Source organism: Rhinopithecus bieti, unplaced genomic scaffold, assembly GCF_001698545.2.
Source record: "Rhinopithecus bieti isolate Rb0 unplaced genomic scaffold, ASM169854v2 scaffold_19652, whole genome shotgun sequence".
Classification (NCBI taxonomy): domain Eukaryota; kingdom Metazoa; phylum Chordata; class Mammalia; order Primates; family Cercopithecidae; genus Rhinopithecus; species Rhinopithecus bieti.
Genome location: NW_016809913.1, coordinates 2,714,620 through 2,734,811, shown reverse-complemented (window position 1 = coordinate 2,734,811; position 20,192 = coordinate 2,714,620). Strand labels below are relative to the sequence as shown.

General features: G+C 53.3%; 2 protein-coding genes across 4 annotated transcripts in view; one reads left to right on the top strand and one right to left on the bottom strand.

The window, feature by feature from the left end:
• Positions 1-21: 21 nt before the first annotated feature.
• Positions 22-3,912, top strand: CDK5R1 (cyclin dependent kinase 5 regulatory subunit 1). 3 transcript variants are annotated; one of them, XM_017890882.1, is made up of 3 exons: positions 22-1,198; positions 1,797-1,873; positions 2,215-3,912. In XM_017890882.1, the coding sequence occupies exons 1-3, from the start codon at positions 279-281 to the stop codon at positions 2,388-2,390; spliced, it is 1,173 nt and encodes a 390-aa protein (XP_017746371.1). In that variant the 5' UTR covers positions 22-278; the 3' UTR covers positions 2,391-3,912. The 3 variants fall into 3 exon arrangements, with proteins under 3 accessions (XP_017746371.1, XP_017746373.1, XP_017746372.1); XM_017890884.1 differs by lacking the exon at positions 1,797-1,873; XM_017890883.1 differs by having other exon boundaries at positions 22-3,912.
• A 1,350-nt stretch (positions 3,913-5,262) lies between these two features.
• Positions 5,263-20,192, bottom strand: part of MYO1D (myosin ID) — a 389,352-nt gene continuing 374,422 nt past the window's right edge. Inside the window, exon 22 of the mRNA XM_017890881.1 lies at positions 5,263-7,614. Within this exon, the coding sequence (XP_017746370.1) occupies positions 7,458-7,614 (157 nt within the window). The 3' untranslated portion in view covers positions 5,263-7,457. The remainder of the gene's footprint in view (positions 7,615-20,192) is intronic.

Below are 20,192 nucleotides of genomic sequence, written 5' to 3'. Positions count from 1 at the left end.
GGCGTGGCTGCGGCGCGGGGGCGCGGGGGCGCGGATAGGGCCCGGGACTGGGGCCGCGGGATCCGCCGAGGCGCAGGGCGGAGGGGCGCGGCGCGGAGCCCAGGCTGGCGCTAAGAACCATCTTGTTTTCCAGGCAGATCCAAGGGGGCAGCACGCTTCCCGGGAGCGCCCCCGCCTCCTCCCCGGGGCCGCCGCAGGCTCAGTGAGTGGTTTTATCCCTCCGGCCGGCAGGCTGGGCGCGCAGGGGCGCGAGCCCCCGCCCGGCGCGCAGCGGCACCATGGGCACGGTGCTGTCCCTGTCCCCCAGCTACCGGAAGGCCACGCTGTTTGAGGATGGCGCGGCCACCGTGGGCCACTATACGGCCGTACAGAACAGCAAGAACGCCAAGGACAAGAACCTGAAGCGCCACTCCATCATCTCCGTGCTGCCTTGGAAGAGAATCGTGGCCGTGTCGGCCAAGAAGAAGAACTCAAAGAAGGTGCAGCCCAACAGCAGCTACCAGAACAACATCACGCACCTCAACAATGAGAACCTGAAGAAGTCGCTGTCGTGCGCCAACCTGTCCACATTCGCCCAGCCCCCACCGGCCCAGGCGCCCGCACCCCCGGCCAGCCAGCTCTCGGGCTCCCAGACCGGGGGCTCCTCCTCGGTCAAGAAAGCCCCTCACCCTGCCGTCACCTCCGCAGGGACGCCCAAACGGGTCATCGTCCAGGCGTCCACCAGCGAGCTGCTGCGCTGCCTGGGTGAGTTTCTCTGCCGTCGGTGCTACCGCCTGAAGCACCTGTCCCCCACGGACCCCGTGCTCTGGCTGCGCAGCGTGGACCGCTCGCTGCTTCTGCAGGGCTGGCAGGACCAGGGCTTCATCACGCCGGCCAACGTGGTCTTCCTCTACATGCTCTGCAGGGATGTTATCTCCTCCGAGGTGGGCTCGGATCACGAGCTCCAGGCCGTCCTGCTGACGTGCCTGTACCTCTCCTACTCCTACATGGGCAACGAGATCTCCTATCCGCTCAAGCCCTTCCTGGTGGAGAGCTGCAAGGAGGCCTTTTGGGACCGTTGCCTCTCTGTCATCAACCTCATGAGCTCAAAGATGCTGCAGATAAATGCCGACCCACACTACTTCACACAGGTCTTCTCCGACCTGAAGAACGAGAGCGGCCAGGAGGACAAGAAGCGGCTCCTCCTAGGCCTGGATCGGTGAGCACTGTAGCCTGCGCCATGGCTCAAGGATTCAATGCATTTTTTAAAATGTATTATTAAATCAGTTTTGTGTACAGTATGTGTCTAGCAAAGCCACCAAGGGCCTCACCTTTCCCACAGTCTCTCCCTGGGGTTTTTTCAGCCCTGCCAAGAACTCTGGGCACTGTTGAACTCACGAGCCTTGTGCAAAACCCAGAAGATGTATTCAGAGCCACCCAGGCCACTGACCTCCCACTTTGGGGAACTCAAAGAACTGACCTGCCCCTGCCGCCTGTGCCCTTGCTGGGTCCAGGGTAGGCGAGGCTGCCGGCTGCACCCTGTATGGCGCTAGAGAGGGGACTCTGGCTGCCTGGCCCAGGGAGGAATGGGGGTTTCTGGTTGGAGGCCCTTTTCTGGCTCCTGTGTGGGGAGATTCACTCTCCCAGAGGCTCCTGGAGCTAACCACCCTAACTGAGCTGCCAGTGGGGTCATGAGGCAAGATCCCCGCTGCCCTGGGACGTCTTCAATCTAGGCAAGGCGAAGCTGAGCGGGTCTAGGGGAAAGACTGTGTCTGGTCATTTGACCACACACCGCCCTGAGCTGTTTTCTTTTCTAGGGAGAAGGGCTTTCCTTTAGTGGAGAAATGGAACTCGCCCGTTGCCCCCTTGTCTGCTGCTCCCAGCCGCGTTGCTGGTATTGACCGATGAGCTGCTTTGACTCATTACTTTTTCTCATTTTGGGTCCCAGCTAAAGAGGTGGGGTGAAGCTGGAGATGACTTTCCTGGGTGAATTTTTCTTTTGAATAATGCAGTGCAGTCACCCTGTGGCAAATGCCAGGACAGCTGCAGGTGCCCATTAGCAATGCCTGCCTTCTGGGCAAGGTGAGGGATGCCATACCTTGAGACCAAGCCGGTGTCTACCTAAGGGCTAAGGCCTCTTGCTGGTGCACATGACATTTGTCCTGCAGAGCTGGGGGGAAGGCGATGTGGTGGCCCCACCCCCACTCCTGTTAATTTAAAGCTGTTTCCAAACAGTTGAGTTTCTTCTAAAGAGGAAGACTTGCCCGACAAGGACCAGTGAGACAGCCGGATCTTGGAGACAATTACAAGACGGGAGTGAGACTCCCGATTGCTCTGGAAGCCTGCTGATTTCTACAACTGATCATTTGCCGCTGCTGGTTTTGGTTTCCACCTTACCCTACTGGCTGTAAAAACACAAATGTGTACTTTATTGATTTTCTTTCTCATTCTCCTGTATTGGTGGCTTGGGACTTGGGAGAGGGAGCAAACCTTCCTCCATGGCCCGTCACTCTGCTGTGGAGAACAAAGACCAATGTGAAGACGCTACAGAGGATTCTGTCTTCCAGGCCCAGTCCCCCGGGGAGTGCTGGAATGGGACCTGGGGTGGGGAGGCAGAGGGTCACTTACATAGGATTAGGTTCAAGGTGGTTACCAATTTCAGCACAAGCACTACTGAAATTTACACAAAAAGAAAGCTGTGAAATTAAAGTCCCAGTGTTGAGTCCTGAAGCAGAACGTGGTGGCCGGAGGCATTCCCAGAGGTGGGGAAGAGAGCCTGCCCTGCCGGAGAGCATCTGCCTGGCTGCACCTGAGGCCCAGCAGAGCCGTTCCTAGGACCGTCGGATAATCGGTGCAGCATTGGAAGGAGCCTGCGGCTGCTGGCACAGACTTCACACAGCACCTCCTCTCTGCTGGGTTTCCACACAGCCTGTCTTCAGATCCTGCTGCCGCGTGTGACCGGAGGTGGGATGCCCCTGGTGGCAGGGAAGAGGGAGGGTCAGTGCCAAGTCTCAGGAGGAGGGCGCATGTATGTATCACCTTCAGCTGGTGGAACCTGGCCTGGAATTGTGCGGTTACGTTGCATCCACAGGATTCCAGTTGCGTGTCTGTTTCCTTCTCTTTCTCCGTATTTATTTTTTTATTCTTTGGAAGAGGTGGACATTTTGGAAGTGGTGGGGACTAAGGGAAGAACTGTATAGTTCCCTCAGTGTGAAGCCTGTCGTGTTCTCTCTCTCCCCTTGCACTGGTCATCAGTATTGTGTAAAGGAACAACTGATATACTTGAGTGTGCAAGCAAAGAACCCATTTGCCATGCTGCTATGAAGACTACTTTTAGAACAACAATAAAAAAAACTTACAAAAAAACCTTTATTCTTTAATTGTTGCTTTTACAGTGATATTGTGCATGCAAACCAGGAGCATTTTGTGTCTTAAGAAAAATAATCTTAGAACAGATGGCTGTGAAAATTACACCCATGCACAGAACAAGCCACAGGAATAATAGTTCAGGATTTGGTTTTTCTCTCTTTCTTGTAAACCTGGAGGGTTGATATATTCTTTCCATGCAGTTATTAGAACTTAGTTTTGTTCCAACAGTTAAACTTGCAATGAAAAGAAAATGTGCCATTTTTTTTTTCACTTGGAATTATTCATAGCTGTATATTTGAAACTGCTAATTACACACGTGTGATGTATGTTGGTTTTTTAGTGCAATTTCTTCTGTAGCTATTCTTTGACCAAACTGTGGGTATTGTTAATATTAATTTATATTTGTCTCATTTTGTATGTATGTGTAGTGTGTTTGTGAGTATGTGTGGTTTATAATCTGACAAAGTCATGAAGCTCAGTTTGGCTGTAATTTAATTCCCCTTCCCTTATTTTTATTTATTTTTGTACTGTGCTGATTCAATAAAATGCACTGACCATCCATTACAGAGACCTCTTTTTTGGGCAGGCTGGGGCCCCCTTTAATAAATGATTCATGCACTCAGAACGTAATTGGATTTGTGTTATGGGGGAGGGGAGGACAGAGTTGGGGGCAAGGGCTTAACACACTAAGGTGATTAAGAAGGAAGCACAGGTTAAGTCAGCTTTGGTTTAGCGTCGGCCGAGGCGGGGGCAGCTGTTTCCCAAAGACTCCCGTGGCAGAGCTGGGTGACTGGAACCTCCAGCCAAGGAGGGTCAGGCCCAAGCATGGCCTGGTGAGGTCTGGCCAGGTGGGTTCTGCAGAGGCTCTGGGCCCTAGACTCCGTGTGTCGAGGTGTGGCTCTGAAGCTGCTGCTCCCACATACCCTTGGGCTTGGCTCTGCTCTGAGCTCCCTTCCCCCGGGGTCTCCCAGGCTAGCAGGGGTGGGCTAGCGTCCACATGGGCCAACCCTGCGGGTTTAGCTCCATGCGGGTTTCCAAGTGGGAGAAATCCAGCCCTGTGGCTCCCAGGGAAGCAGCCACTCCAGCCCATAAGTGCGGCATGGGTGGGGTTCCCACCAGCTCTATCTGTGCCTGTCCTGACTGCCAGCCTGAGGCCTGCACGTGCCACTGGTGTCAGCCTCAGGAAGAGGGTAATGGGGACGCTGGACGTGGCTCTCCCCAGGCCCTGTACCCTGCGGTCTGAAGCTGCCCCTGAGTACTAGGAAAGTCTTTCTTGTCCTCAAGTTGTAGCCTGGGAGCTGTCAGTCTTGTGATCAAGGCCACTTGCTTTTCCGCAAAGCAACAACTCCCTTCGTCTTGAGTTGCAGAAGCCACTGCTGCGTGTTCTTTTCTGCCGATGACCAGTGACCGGTAGCGCCCTGGCTGCAGGACCCTCGGGCGCTGGCCATGCTCTGTTGCTCCTTCAGGGCCGTGCTCCCTTCCCCAGGAGGAGGCGCCGCTTCCTCTCACTCTCCCAGCCGCCCCCGCACTTCCTCCCAGCTCTTTCGCTGTGCTAGCCTGGCCTGTCCCCAGTCTGCTAATGTAAGTCTCTGAGCCTTTCCTTTCTACATACGTGCTTCTGTTGCAGTAAACATGTTCCCTGGCACCAAGAAGTGTGCTTCCGGCTGCCAGCGCACAGGCGTCAAGATGGCAGGAGAAAGTGCTGGGACTCAACCCCATGGCCTCCTTCCCTCCTCTCACCTCCTGCCCATAGCTTACTTCTTGCTCACTTTTTGTTCAAAAGCTTCAGGCAAATCATCCTCCATTTTACATTATTTGTGTCTAACTCTCCCTTCTATCCTCTCAGATAATGGTTGACTTTCTATAAGCAAAAATTTCACAAAGTTTTCAGTGACAGATAAGCAAAACACCTTTAAAATAAGATTTAATGCTTTATTGCTCTTGATGATAAATCAAAATATGCTTTAGAAATAAAGTTAATTTACTGTAAAACAGGAGTTTTTGCACCAAACCATAAAATTGCATTTCATTACATCAAGAGAAACCCCCTCATTGTCTACAATCACTGTGCCCGCTTCCTTTCCCCTCAGCACCCAGGACACGTGTCTCAGATCACACCCTAAATTCCTGATCCTTTTGCAGTTGCCACATACTGTGGCTTCTTTTAGTACATCATAAAAAAGTGCTTGTCCTGTGGCCTCAGCTGGGAGGCCCTGGCGCTGGGGCTGAGGGGCCCAAGGCACCATACAAAGGCCGGGAGGAAGGAACCCAAACCCAGGCCCTCCTCCTGCCCTCCAGCCTTTGACAGGCAACTCATTTGGCATAATCTGTTTTGGTGTGTTTAAAACATACATTTGCACGTGTCTAGTGTAAAGCAACAAGTTTGGGGAAATAAGTGGAAGGAGAGAGGAAGTTCCAGTTAGATGGTTCCACTAGTGTCTACTGGTAATTGGCAAAACTATGAGCGTTGCTAACCTGGGCTGGGGGCACCTCTGCCTCTGCAGGCAGCTGACCAGGCTTGGGGAATGAGAAAGGGTTCCCAAGGACAGGATGCCAGCGGGATTCTTTGTTGCAAACTGCACACAGTGCAATTTTTGGGAAGCAGGGATGGGGAGCGGGCATGAGACCAGGTTGTTGGGACCACTCGGGCCAGGCCCTGGGTGAGGCACAGGAGGCTGCCCACAGGCACTTGGTGGGTTCTGCTGGGTGAGGGTGGGAGGACAGGAGCATGGTGGGGCAGTGTCTGTGGCATGATGGGAAGAAGCTTCAGTATGTCCCTCTCTTGCACCCCTGCCCACTCCACCTGAGGTGCGGGCTCCCCTCATCCTCTCACCACCTGCCTCAGGTGCGGGCTCCCCTCATCCTCTCACTACATGCCTGAGGCGCGGGCTCTCCTCACCTTCTCACCACATGAGGCATTTGCTCTGAGCCTCTACTTCCCTCAAGGCCTTCTCAGCATCTGGGGCTCAGGGGGAGAGTTGTCTCAGAAGGCCCCTGAGGCATCCATGCTTTTGCTGGGCAGAAACCGGCTAGCTGGCAGTTCTCCCTGGCACCAAGTTCACAGGCACAGGCCCCAAGGGGCCGTGCAGGGTGTGGGGTGGGTGTCCTGGCCTGGCCTGCAGTGCCAGGACCCCATGCTGTGCTGCTGCTCTGCTTCCCATCATCCTGTGCCTTGACCCCGCCCTTGCTGTTTCACTGAGTAGGAAACGTAGTGGGAGGTGGTCCAGAGGGAAAGCGGCCAACCCTGAGGGCTGCCCTCATCCCGGCAGCTTCCCGTTCTCATTAAGATTCCTGACCCAAGTGTGGTGACAGCAGGTATCTGATTAGCAACCCTGCAAACGGTGAAAGTATCTATAAGAGGGCCATGGTCACAGGCTGCGAGTGAAGTAAGATGATCCTTGTTTGGAGCATGCCACACTGTCCTCTCCAGAGTGGTGGTCAGAGGCCCTGACAGGGACCTTGGTGGCAAAGGGAGTCTCCCGGGGGAGAACCTGGGAAGGATGGACTCACCCTGCTGGACGGGCTGTTCTGCTCCTGCCACTGGCTCCTGGCTGAGGGGCTGGCCCTGTGGGTGTCTCTGCTCGCCCAGTAGCTTTGGCTGGTGGCTGGGAGTTGGGTAGGGGAGGTGGTCCGCTGAACTCTGAGCAGAGCCTCCATGAGCTAGGTCCCCAGGGCTGGCTCACCTTGGGCGAGAGAGGTGGCTGTGGGGCTCCCAGAGAGCTGGGGACCTGCATCTCAACCCCTTCCCTCTACAGGGTCAGCAGCAGGGCACCTGCCTAGGTGCTCCGACTTGACCTGGCCAAGGGGCACCCACACCAACTAAAGGCACCATCCAGTTGCCTCTGGGTGAGATTGGTCTGGACGTCAGCCCAGGGGTCTGGGCGGGGCACCAGGGTCTTTGGTTTATTGAGCAGGGACCGTGGACAGTCAGGACAGAGGAAGATGATACCAAAGGCAGAAAGCCAGGAAGGAAACCTCACAGGGAGGGGGCTCCTCCGGGAGGGGCCCTCACAGCAGGTTTCTAGCGGGCATGGGCTGGGAGGCAGCAGCTGGACTGGGACCCAGAACTCGGAGCATGGCCAGGCTCCGGGCCAGTCCTCTGCGGGGTGTCAGTTCCCGGGCACGCTGAGGATGAAGCCCGAGCGGTTCTTGGTGAAGTCGGGCTGGGGCTGGTTGAGCCGCGTCTCCACGGAGACGGTGCACTTCTTCCCGTGCAGGCTACACTGTACTGGGTTGGTGACGTTCACTTGAAGGTGGCGCTTCTCACTGCAAGAACCAAAAACACCAGATAGGCAGTGAGCAGGCGGCATGAGAACAGGGCACCTCCCCGGCAGCTCCCGGCCACCACTGGCTCCGGCTTGGCCTGCTTCCTCCACAAGTGTTCGGAGGGTGCCTGAAGGGCCCCAGAGAGGCTGAGGCAATGCGAGCGTGGCACTGGCTGGGCCTCCAACCAGAGCCTGGGCACCGTGGCAGGGCCCTTGGCTCGCACGCCAGCGCATGGGACTGGACAGTGGAGGGCCATGTGGTTGAACAGATGCCACCAGGTCTCTGGCTGGGGCTGAGGACCAAGCCCTTGAGGCCTTCGGTGTACAGGGGCTGGGGTTCTGACTCTGACACTAACCTATCCTGCGGGAGACCCATGCCACACGCCCCGGTGAGAGAGAGATGTCTCCCGCTCCTGGCTGGTCCCTGCCTGTCACAGCCTGGCTGATGGAAGTGGGCCTGAGTCGGGTTTCCTCAAGCGAGAGGCTGCTCTCATCTGGAGCTCGGCCGCTTGGCTGGTTGCCCACCCTGGTGGCCGCAGAACAGTGCAGCCGGCACCCCACTGTGGGCTGCAGGGAGCCCTGTGCAGCAGGAAGCCCCGCTGGCCTGGGAGCACATGAAGGCGGCCTCAGCAGGGTGTCTGGGCTCCAGGTCAGGTGCAGAGGTGGAAGCTGTGCTCTTCCTGCTGGGCAGAGCCAGAGCCCTTCCTCTAGCTCCTCATATGGCGTCAAACATGCAAAGAAACTGTTGCTGGTTTTTTTTTTTTTTTTTTTTGAGGCGGAGTCTCGCTCTGTCGCCTGGACTGGAGTGCAGTGGCCGGATCTCAGCTCACTGCAAGCTCCGCCTTCCGGGTTTACGCCATTCTCCTGCCTCAGCCTCCCGAGGAGCTGGGACTACAGGCGCCCGCCACCTCGCCCGGCTAGTTTTGTATTTTTTTTAGTAGAGACAGGGTTTCACCGTGTTAGCCAGGATGGTCTCGATCTCCTGACCTCGTGATCCGCCTGTCTCGGCCTCCCAAAGTGCTGGGATTACAGGCTTGAACCACCGCGCCGGGCCGAAACTGTTGCTGGTTTTAAAAGCAGAGAACACTTGTCGCAATAGGCTGGCCCCTAATATTTGCTCACACAGGCAGCACAATCCCATGCTGTACCTCAGCTTGTGCCTTGTCAGCTCTGAGCTGGGAGGGGAGAGGAGAAAGGAGGAAGGCCTCCCGGCCTCGGATCCTCCAGTCAGGACTGGCTGGCTCTGTTCCGTATGCCAAAAGCCCTGGGAATTTCACTGCTCTCGGGATGGCATCTGGGGTGTGGGCAGGTTCGTCCCGCTTTGAACGCCCTGCTGGACTTAGGAAGCTGCTCTTAGTGCTGGGCAGTGAATGCCGAGCTGTCATGTCCACACGGCCAGGGGAAGGCCAGGACCAAGGCCAGCACGCACTGAACTTCTGCCCAGCCTGGAGGCGCCTTCACCAGGCCATGAGCACGTGAGGCACTTTCTAAGCACTGGCTGCCCGGGAGGTGTAACTGCTCAGAGGCTGAGGCAGCCCAAAGGGCCCCGATGTGCAGTGGCTCCATGGGGTCAGCGTGCCCCCGTGGAGTAATGGGTGTCACTAGAGCACCCGGCCCAGCACACGCTTTCTGAGGACACCTTGTGGGCACGCCCCACAGCAGGCCCCAAAGTTTCAGAGGTACGTGCGGGGTGCTCAGGGACTGTCCTCATGGCTGTCTCCTCCCTGCCTTCTCACAGACACAGGAAGAGACCCCGGTTGTCACTTGTGGGCATTAGGTATCTAATACTTAATGTCTTGTCAGCTGCAGCTAAAACCTTGGCTTAGACAGCTATTTTTAAGCAGACGTGGACATAAAAATAGCAGAGCCCAGCAGAGGCAGTGACTCAGGCCCTCTTCCACTCTTGTGGGCACCAGGGCTGCTCTGCAGGGCTCATGTGCGGCCCTTGGCAGCGGGGTCCAGGTGGGGCCCCTGCGGCCCTCGTGCTGGACCAGATGCCTCCAGGACTAGGCTGGTCCCTGAGCTGGGGTGGCCTCCCTACCTTCCCTCTGTCAACCTGGTGTGGTGTTGGGTTCCTCTCACTGGACTCTTGTCCTCTGGAAGCCTCCCTCCTGACCCTGGCAGTGGCCTCCCCCCTGCCCGCCCTCCTGGAGGGCCTGTGCCCTTCCCTGTGCTGGAGTCCAGGCTCTGCCCTCGCCCTTCCCTGAGAACTGCATGTACACAGTGGGTTCCAGAATCACCTGGTGACTCAGTCTGAGGGAATGGGCTCTAAACAGGCCACACTCCATGTCAGCTCAAAACAACTAAGACAGAAAATGGGAACCATTAGTTCACCCTCACCCTCTCACGTTCAGACAATCGGGACATGCTCCTCTGTGCAGGGCTCTCCTGACTCCCGCCCAGCAGGGCGGCCCCTGCCTCCACCCTCCCTGCTTCCTCTGGGCTCCGTGTATCTCCAGGATGCAGGGTTCGGGCTGGTGGGAAAATGGGGAGAAGCAAATAACTGCCATAAAATGGCACAGGTGTGGTGGCTCATGCTTGTAATCCCAACACTCTGGGAGGCAGAGGAGGGAGGATCGATTGAGGCCAGGAGTTCAAGACCAGCCTGGGCAACACAGCCTATAGCCCAGGAGCCCACAGCTTCTCTCTACAAAACATAAAAAACAAACTAATCAGCCAGGTGTGGTGGCCTGTGCTTGTAATCCTAGTTCCCTGGGAGGCTGAGGCAGGAGGATCGCCCAAGCCCAGGAATTCAAGGCTGGGGTGAGCTATGATGGTGCCACTGCACTCCAGCCTGGGCAGCAGAGTGAGATCTTGTCTCTAAATAAATAAATAAATTGGCACCCAGGATATTGTCCTCAGGGAGTTGTAGGATAAAAAATGCAGCAGAGAGGCCTGGCATGGTGGCTCACACCTGTAATCCCAGCACTTTGGGACGCCGAGGCGGGTGGATCACGAGATTGAGACCATCCTGGCTAACATGGTGAAACCCCGTCTCTACTAAAAAATACAAAAAACTAGCCGGGCGAGGTGGCGGGCGCCTGTAGTCCCAGCTACTCGGGAGGCTGAGGTGGGAGAATGGCGTAAACCCGGGAGGCGGAGCTTGCAGTGAGCTGAGATCTGGCCACTGCACTCCAGCCTGGGCGACAGAGCGCGAGACTCCGTGTCAAAAAAAACAGAGCGAGACTCCATGTCAAAAAAAAAAAAAAAAAAATGCAGCAGAAAACCACTGCTCCAGATGGCTGCTTCTCACACGGGTTGGGCTGAAACCTTTTCCTCCTGCCCTGCTGTCCCTGTCAGTAGGTCCCTGTGGAGTACTTGCTGCCTGGGGGAGGCCCTTCCTCAGGGAGTGTCCAGCAGAGGGAAAAGCAGACCACGCTCTGGAAGGTCCAAGCCAATCACACACAAGTCAACAGCGCTCCCACTGTCGGGCCAGCTACTCTCCCCTACCCAAGGCCACCACTCCGCTGAAATGAAGGTTCTCGAACAGCAAGAAGGAGGGCAGAAGTTGGACACTGGATCCTTCTGGGCTGTGGATGTGGATGAGCTGTGGGCCCCTTTCCCTCTCCCTGTCCTACTTCTGCTGTGCCAGCCCCACAGCTGCTCAGTCTCCTCCCTGGTGGTGGGTACTGCCCCAGGACAGCCAGTTGGTCCTCTCCTTCCCATTGGCAATTCTGGCTCTCCGGCATTCCACACCACGGGCCCAGCCCATGGGGCTTGGCGGAGGAAGTGTTCCTGCCAGCTCTTCTCTTTGGGTGGAGAAGCCCCAGCGCTGCAGGAGACAGGGAGGCAGTGCAGAGACTCGCCCGAGTGCTGAGGCTGGCGGGACCTGTCCCTCTCCTGGACCGCGGATATTGATCTGAGGCGAACATCCAATTCCCACTTCCCCAGAACATCCCCAACTGAACAAAATCAGTAACACTTTAGGAAAGAAAAGGTGGTATTTAGTGGCGGTCCCCACACTGCCCCTCCCAGGACTTTGTTTTCTAAGCCCACCTGAGATCTCTCCTGATCCCTCTGAGGTCTTAATACAAGAGCAGGGCCTAAGGGTGGGGGAGTCTGGATTCTGTCCTGGTCTTGCCAAGCTTCCCGGCTTCACGACCTTGTTCAAGTCACTTAAACCTCTGTCTGGCTTTTACAACCATCAAACCATCTACCCTCCAGGCGCTCCACAAGGACTGACTCCACGGCAGGCACCGTGTCGGCACTGGAAACACGGAACCCAAGCTGGGAGCCAGACGGGGGTCTTCCTGAGAGCCTGGGAAGCTGCCTGCCCTCGTGGAATTTACAGTCTGAGGAGTGATGCACGAGACGCTCTGAAAGATGTGAAGCACTGTGCGTGAAACACGCGCCAATTCCTTGCTTTACAGAAGGAATTTTCACTGCTTTCTCAGTTAAGTGTCAAGAACCTCCAAAAGAGATGGTTCAAGAGAGCTATTATTATTGAATCAGATTATGTTCTTCACATTTTAGCATAGCTCACAAAACCATATGAATGTTTCTGTTTTGAATATTCTCTTCCTAAATATTTTATATCTTGTGGGGAGGGGTTTGGATTCTGATTCTGTGTTTAAATCCTACAAGTAGGCCGGGCACGGTGGCTCACACCTATAATCCCAGCACTTTGGGAGGCTGAGGCGGGCAGATCACGAGGTCAGGAGTTTGAGACCAGTCTGACCAATATAGTGAAACCCCTATATTGAACCAATATAGTGAAACCCCTATATTTTAATTTTTAAATATAAAAATTAGCCGGGTAAGGTGGCGCGTGCCTGTAGTTCCAGCTACTCGGGAGGCTGAGGCAGGAGAATCGCTTGAACCTGGGAGGCAGAGGTTGCAGTGAGCCGAGATCATACCACTACACTCCAGCCTGGGCAACAGAGCAAGACTCCCTCTCAAACAAAACAAAACAAAACAACAAAAAACGTCCTACAAGTGTCAAGCATGGTGGTGCACACCTGTAGTCCCAGCTACTCTGGAGGCTGAGGTAGGAGGATCACTTGAGCCCAGTTCAAGACCAGCCTGGGCAACATATTGAGACCCTGTCTCTAAAAATAAAATTAAAAAGGCGGCCGGGTGCAGTGGCTCACGCCTGTAATCCCAGCACTTTGGGAGGCAGAGGCAGGTAGATCATGAGGTCAGTAGATCCAGACCATCCTGGCCAACATGGTGAAACCCGTCTCTACTAAAAATACAAAAATTAGCCGGGTGTGGTGGTGTGCGCCTGTAATCTCAGCTACTCGGGAGGCTGAGGCAGGAGAATTGCTTGAACCCGAGAGGCTGAGGTTGCAGTGAGCCAAGATCACGCCACTTTACTCCAGCCTGGGTGACAGAGCAAGACTCCATCTCGAAAAATAAAAAAATTTAAAAAATAAAAATAAAAAGCCAAGTATGGTGGCTCACACCTGTAATCCCAGCACTTTGGGAGGCGGAAGCTGGCAGATTGCTTGAGCTTAGAGGTTCGAGACCAGCCTGGGCAACGTGGCGAAATACTGTCTCTACAAAAAAAAATTAAAAAATTAGCTGGGTGTGGTGGCGTGGGCCTGTAGTCCCAGCTACCTGGGAGACTGAGGTGGGAGAATCGCTTGACCCTGGGAGGTGGAGGTTGTGGTGAGCCGAGATTGTGCCACCGCACTCCAGCCTGAGTGACAGAGCAAGACTCCATCTTTGAAAAATAAAAAATAAAATAAAATAAAAAAATAACCCTACAAGTTTCATGGAGCATTCACACCACATGTACTGGTCTCCACCTTCAGAATGCAAGGTCCTGGCAGGGAGGGGAGGGTCTTACAGAGCTGCATACGTGGTGCTGCCCTGCACACAGGGGATGCTCCCAGGTGCTGATGGGCAACACTGGCCAGGCCACAGGTTCTGGGTGTGCTGGGGCTGCGTAAGGCTGCAGGCCTCAGTCCATCTGCTGTGTAAATGGCTCTCTCCCAGTAACATAACTTCATCTGCTCACTTTGTCAGCTTCGCACACTCACTGCAGCCTCATGAATGAGGAAGACAATGGCACAACTGGTCAAGATCCTCCTGGGATGGAGACTCACCCAGTCCATGAAGTTCCTTCTAAAGGGAAAGTGGCCAGATACCTGTGAACCAGGAGGGTCCTGGGAAGGAGGTCTGCTCCTTAGCAGAGAGATACTCTGTTTTGCCACCTTAAGTGACAGAATATGCCTGGGTTACTACTTTTTTCCTTGGCGCAGCCCTGGGCAGCCCTGGCCTGCCTGACTCCCAGCCTGTTTGCATGGTGCTGCTGTGAGGTTTGGGCAGAAGGAGGGGTTGAGTGACTACATGTGTTGAGTTCACCACCGAATGAGGGCAAGAAGAACTAGCCTCCTGCTCTGGAGTTTGGCTGAGCACTGCCCAGCTGACACCATCTACATGATGCCATCAGCAGATAACAGTCAGAAAACGTGGATTGAGGGGCCGGGCGCGGTGGCTCACGCCTGTAATCCCAGCACTTTGGGAGGCTGACGCGGACGGATCACGAGGTCAGGAGATTGAGACCATCCCGGCTAACACGGTGAAACCCGTCTCTACTAAAAATACAAAAAAAAATTAGCTGGGCGTGGTGACGGGTGCCTGTAGTCCCAGCTACTCAGGAGGCTGAGGCAGGAGAATGGCGTGAACCAGGGAGGCGGAGCTTGCAGTGAGCCGAGATTGCACCACTGCACTCCAGCCTGGGTGACAGAGCGAGACTCCGTCTCAAAAAAAAAAAAAAAAAAAAAAAAAAAAAAAAAAAAAAGAAGAAAGAAAATGTGGATTGAGGTTGGCAGCTTCTCAGAAAATTAAACACAGAACTGCCATATCACCCAGTGATTCCACTCCTGCGTATATACCCAAAAGAACAGAGAACAGACAAAAATTTATACACGAATGTTCACAGCAGCACTGTTTACAAAAGGTATCAACAGCCCTGTGATGCGATGATGATGATGATGACGTGTTATCCACAGTTCCTAGCTTGTAACTCCCATAACCACTGTTAGTCTTTTGTTATAACGTTGAGGTGCTTTAGGCCTCAGAACCAGGTCTCAGGAAACAAAATCTCTCTCGCTGACCTTCTCCTGCCCAAGTCAGTTCTCTAATCTGATTGTGAGTCCTAACACCCTCATTCCCGAGGGGGTCCCGCCCCACACCTTGGAGGAAGGAATCCTGCACAGAGAGGCCAGAAAGGATCTGAATGGACAGGCCTTGGTGGGTTTAGATCAGTCCCCTTTTGGCCAATCTCATTTCGGCACCGTTGTCTAGGCTTCAATCATGGACAGCCAATGAAATCTCCATGAAAAACTCCAGAAGGATGGGTTTGGAGCTTCTGGAGAGCTGGACACATGGAGGCTGATGGGAAGGGGAAGAAGAACCCATCCGGGAGGCATCCCAGTCTATGGGGACAGACGAGCCTCTGCTTCTTAGGACCCTTCCACACCTTGCCCTGTCTATCTCTTTATCTGCTGTTTATCTGCATCCTTTAGAACACCCTTCTTAATAAATTGGTAAATGTAAGGAAGTGTTTCCCTGAGTTCTGTGAGCAAATTAATTGAACCCAAAGAGGGGGTCCTGGGAACTCCAACTGGAAGCTGGTTGGTCAGAAGTTCCAGAGACCCTGACTTGCAACTGGTGTCTGGGGGTGGTGTGGGGGCCGTGAGCCCTCCACCTGTGGGATCTGACACCGTCTCCAGGTAGATGGCGTCATAATGGAATTGGAGGACACCCAGCTGGTGATCAGCAGTTGGTGTGTGGCGAAAACCTCCATACCTTTGGTCACAGAAGTCGTCTTCTGTGTTGATGACTGTGGTGGTGGTGGTGTGAGAGCAGAGGAAACACAGTTGGAGAGAGATTTTCCCTACATAAACCCAAATGTGCACCAGTGGATGAACAAATAAACAAAATATGGTACATCCATTCAATGAAATATTACTCAGCAATGAAAAGGAATAGAGTATTAGCACGTGTTACGACAAGATGAACTTTGAACCCTGAAACATGATGCTAAGTGAAAGGTGGCAGACGACAGGCATCACATTGTATAACTACATTTACATGAAACAGCCAGAAGAGGCAAAGCTAAGGAGACAGAAACCAGTTAGTGGTTGCCAAGGGCTACAGGGAGTGGGGGCGTGCAGGGACTGCTTAGAGGGCTTGGGGTCTCCTTTTGGGGTGATAAAAATATTCTGGAACTAGGTAGAGGTGATGGTTGTACAACATTGTGAATGTACTAAATGTGACTAATGATACATTTTATGTTACGTGTATTTTACCACAATAATTTTTTTTTTAAATGTGGATTGACCAAAATGAAAAATTAGAAGTTGCCTTCAAACCATGTTTTCTCTCCTCATCTCAAGTTTAGCCAAAGTAATTTTAAGACCAATAAGAAATTTCTTGTGCTGATCCTGGAGACAGATCGGAGCAGGTCCTGGGCAGGAGACAGAGTAGACGCTTGGGGTCAGTGACTTCTTTCTTGTTTGAACTTCGCCACACTCTGGAAATCCATCTAGAGCCAGAATTCTTTCCTTGTTTTTTAAAGAAAAGGACACATCATACAGATGGAGGCAGGGTGTCTCCCTCTGAGGGTGCATCAAGCCGAAGGACAGCTGCCGAGGGAGGCTGGTTGCATCGGGGAGGGATATTTTTTTCCCTCCCCATCTTCTGTTACAGGATTTAATGGCTCAGCAAACTGTGGAATTCGGGGACTTTCATCTCGTTTCATCTGTTCCAAGCCATCATTGCAGGCAAATGGCCTTTACCAAATTACTTTCCTTCATTTTTCATTTAGACTCCTATCTTCTGCTCTGAGAGAAACCCGTGAGTAAATGCAAGACTTGATCAATGTAATGAACAAACATGTTCCCTGGGCTACCTGTGCCTTCACAGGCCCTGCACAAAGTGGGACAGGCCACTCCTGTCCAGAAGGTGAATCAGCCCAGAAAACATTCCCTCCCATCCAGGCCCCTGGTCAGCTGGGCAGTGCAGGGTTTTAGGTCAAAGCCAACCAGGAAGGCAGGTCCTGGGAGGTTGCAGGCAGCCCTGGCTCAGCTGGGATTAGGAGACTCTCATCCGCTGGCCTGCCCTGCCCCTACAGAAGCCAGGCAGGACTTGAGGAAATCAGTGAGTCACTCTTCTTCTTGATGGCATTCTCTATGAGAGTGGGGGTGATCCAGGTTCTAACAAATGCACTTCAAGGGAAAATGCAGTGGAAGTGGGGTGCAGTGCAGTAACTTGGTGAGAACATTTTTCTGGGTGCAGCAAGGAGTGCCTGAGAAGATTGTGAGGCTAATGCAATATTCTCTCATGTTTGGTAACAGGATGTGGTAGGAGGAACACTGCCTTGCACCAAGCACAGACAGGTGCTTTTCAAAGTGATAGTAAATGCATTAAGTGCTTCATGAGAAACTCTAGAGTCACAGAGACAGGCCATCCTCCATCTGGATGTCACTAGGACATAAATGCATGCTCTCTGGCTCACACTGAGGACAACGGCTACTGACTGGGGCATTAGGAGCTCATATCTGCAGCTGTTTACTCTACGTTTCAGTTCCTTCAAGAAGTAAATCCCCCTGCGGATGTCAAACCACATAGGCATCTCTTTCAAAATCTTGCTTTAGGAAATGCTACTTCTGTTTTTGTCAGGGTCGAACGGACACTTTTACCACAGTCACCTATAAGGTGAGGCTATGATTTCAGCAACCAGGCAAGTCCAGGAGTGGTGGTGGTGTGCTTCCTGGCATACTGAGTCCTTTCTGGGTCTGCAGCTGGTGAGGAATGGGGCAAAACCATTTGTATTTGGAAAATAAAACCTTTCTCTTGTCTTGAACCAACTGGGTCACATCTGGGTGTTGTCCGCAGCCAGCATGCCCTGAGACCTCACCCAAGCCTGCTGTCTGCCTCTCCACAGCACTGCACTGACCTGGCTCCCAGGCCCGGGGGCACAATCCATACTCACCCTGCTTGTGTCCCCAACAGGACTGCCACCACCCTCCCAGCCTGGGCTGCCCCTCCCCCATGGTACTCTCCTCATGCTGCCAACACCCATTCCTCCCTTCCCTGCCCATGTTCTCTTTGCAGTGACTCACGGAGTGCCCAGGGTGGAAGGGGCATTGTGGAGGAGAAGAAATGCGGTGAGCATGACCCGGACCCAAGCTCGTGGATGCTGGTGCTCTGTAGGAAGCGCCTGATGCATGGAGGAGGGTCATTGACCCGGGTGGCTGGGGTGGGCTTCCCAGAGGAGGTGACACACAGACTGATACCGCAAGAATAAGTGGGACTCCTGCAGGAGCTGTTTTGGCTTTGCTTTCTCACTCCTTCTTAAATCTTAAATGCTTCATCTTCAGCCCCTTTCGTTTTATACATTATTTCACAGTGGCATCACTCATGTCTGTGGTTTCAATGACAACGACCCAGTCAGTGTCCCTTCTCTTCGCGTGAGGTCCATGCATGTCTTTTCAGCCACTTCCTAGACAAAGCCCTGGAATGCTCTGCAGACAGCTGAGTCTTCACACGGCCAACGCTGAACTCATCCTCTTGGCCCCTCCCTCAAAGTGCTTCCCTCCTCCCATCAAGCCTGTGCGGTGAGAGGTGCTGTCTTCTCGGTCATTGAGGCCAGAGAGCTGGCAGGCAGCCCCACTCCTGCCCCTTCTCCACGGCCGACAGTCTCTGGGTTCTACCGATTGCACTTTTTGTCTGTGTCCTCTGCCGAGGCCTCAGCCCAGACCCTTTTCCTTCCTTCCTGGTTACGGCCATAGCCCTGACTGGCTTCTCTGCCTCTGGTCTGCCCCAGCCCTGTGTGGAAACACATCCTCCACACAGTCATCAGAGAGATCTTTTACGGGCTCAAAAAGACCCTGCGGTTCCCCTGCCAATATTTCTGCCATCGTCCCCAGCGCTTTTGAGGACCCTCCACCACTGCGGCCAACCCCAGCTGAGCTGGGTGCTCGCCTGCAGGCCTCTGCTCCATCTCAGCCCGAGCGTGAGGCTCTGCTGTGCTGCTTTTAGCAGTAGGGACAGGGCTGATGAGCCTGGCCCTTGCAAGCATCTTCCTGTGCTGAATGCAATTCAGCAGACAGAAGCTTTAAAATCCAAGCGGAGGCGACAGGAAAGAAAGGAAAACCTCTAGGTATCAGAAGAAAGGAGGGGGTGTGAAGCCAGTATGGGAGGAAGGTCAGGCTGGGGCTTAGCTCTGGGAAGTGCCAGCCTGAACAGGAGTCAACCCCGGGACCACATGCAAGAGAACGAGGACCCAGGCCCTGCATGTGGCGGGGCCTTCTGCAGGCTGCCCCGTCTGTGAACAGGACACCAGAAGAAGTCTGCCTTCCAGCCTGGCAAAGTGGCAAGGAACCACTGGGTGGGAAAACAAATCAGCAAACAAATTTTCAGTAAAAAACAGAAACCTCACACTTTCCTCTCTCTTGACCTCTTGAAAAGCAAATCCACTGCAGCTCACCAAAGGCAAAGAGAAAACCTTAAGAATACCCAGAGAAAAAAGGCACGTTACTTGCAAAAGAACATCTAATGCAGGGACATAATGAAAATACAGACTCTTCGGCCGGGCGCGGTGGCTCACACCTGTAATCCCAGCTCTCAGGGAGGCAGAGGCGGGAGGATAGCTTGAGCCCAGGAGTTCGAGACCTGCCTGGGTAATACAGCGAGACCCCGTTCTCCACAAAAGGAAAAAAAAAAAAAAAAAAAAAAAAAAAAAAAAAAAAATACAGACTCTTCAAAGGGCTGAAGGAAAAAAGCGTACACCTAGAATTCTATCCCCAAACCGTCATCTGAGAGAGGGGGCAAACAAAGGCTTTCTCAGGCAGGCTAGATGAGGTGGCTCATGCCTGTAATCCCAGCACTTTGGGAGGCTGAGGTGGGAGGACCACTTTAAGCCAGAAGTTTGAGACCAGTCTGGGTAACATAGTGAGACCCCATCTCTAAGGAAAAAAAAATTAAATAAAAAAAAGACTTCTTCAGACAACAAGTGCTCTGAGAGTTGGCCTATCCTGGCTGTCTTGTAAAGAATTGCTGCGGGACACCTTATTAGGAAAGAGACTGAATCCAGAAGGAAAGAGCAGAGCACGAGGCACAATGAGGAGCAAATAAACAGGTTACCATATAAGCAAACCCAAATACACATTCACTATAAGAAACAATAAAAATGACTCGTGGGGGGATTAAAACACTGTTGAACTAAAATCATGGATAACAGTAACATGAAAGGTGGGGTGGTGGTTCCAGGAAAGCATTCAAAGGCCCATGTCTCATTTTGGAGGAGGGTAGGGAGACGGATGAACTTGAGGCTCCCTTCAGGCATGCACAGATGCAAAAAGTAATAATAATGGGAAACAGTTACAGTAGACTGTGATGTACAACTCTCAGAGCAGTAGAAGGGAGGGCGTAAAACAAATCTGATCTATCACACAGAAGGCAGGAAAGGGGAACAAAAGTAGCAAAGAAGAAATACGGGAACAAGAAGGCACAAACTAATAATGGAATAAATACATTTAAATATGTAAATGAGCACAATAAACCTAGATGTGCAAACCTCTGGTTAAAAGGGATTTCTCAGATTTAATTTAAAAATGCAGTTGG

Coding starts and splice junctions, on each gene's coding strand:
- CDK5R1 (XM_017890882.1), top strand. CDS start 279: ATGGGCACGGTGCTGTCCCTGTCCCCCAGCTACCGGAAGGCCACGCTG. Junction 1,199..1,796: donor CTCCTCCTAGGCCTGGATCG/GTGAGCACTGTA, acceptor TTTCTTTTCTAG/GGAGAAGGGCTTTCCTTTAG. Junction 1,874..2,214: donor TGCTCCCAGCCGCGTTGCTG/GTATTGACCGAT, acceptor GTTTCCAAACAG/TTGAGTTTCTTCTAAAGAGG.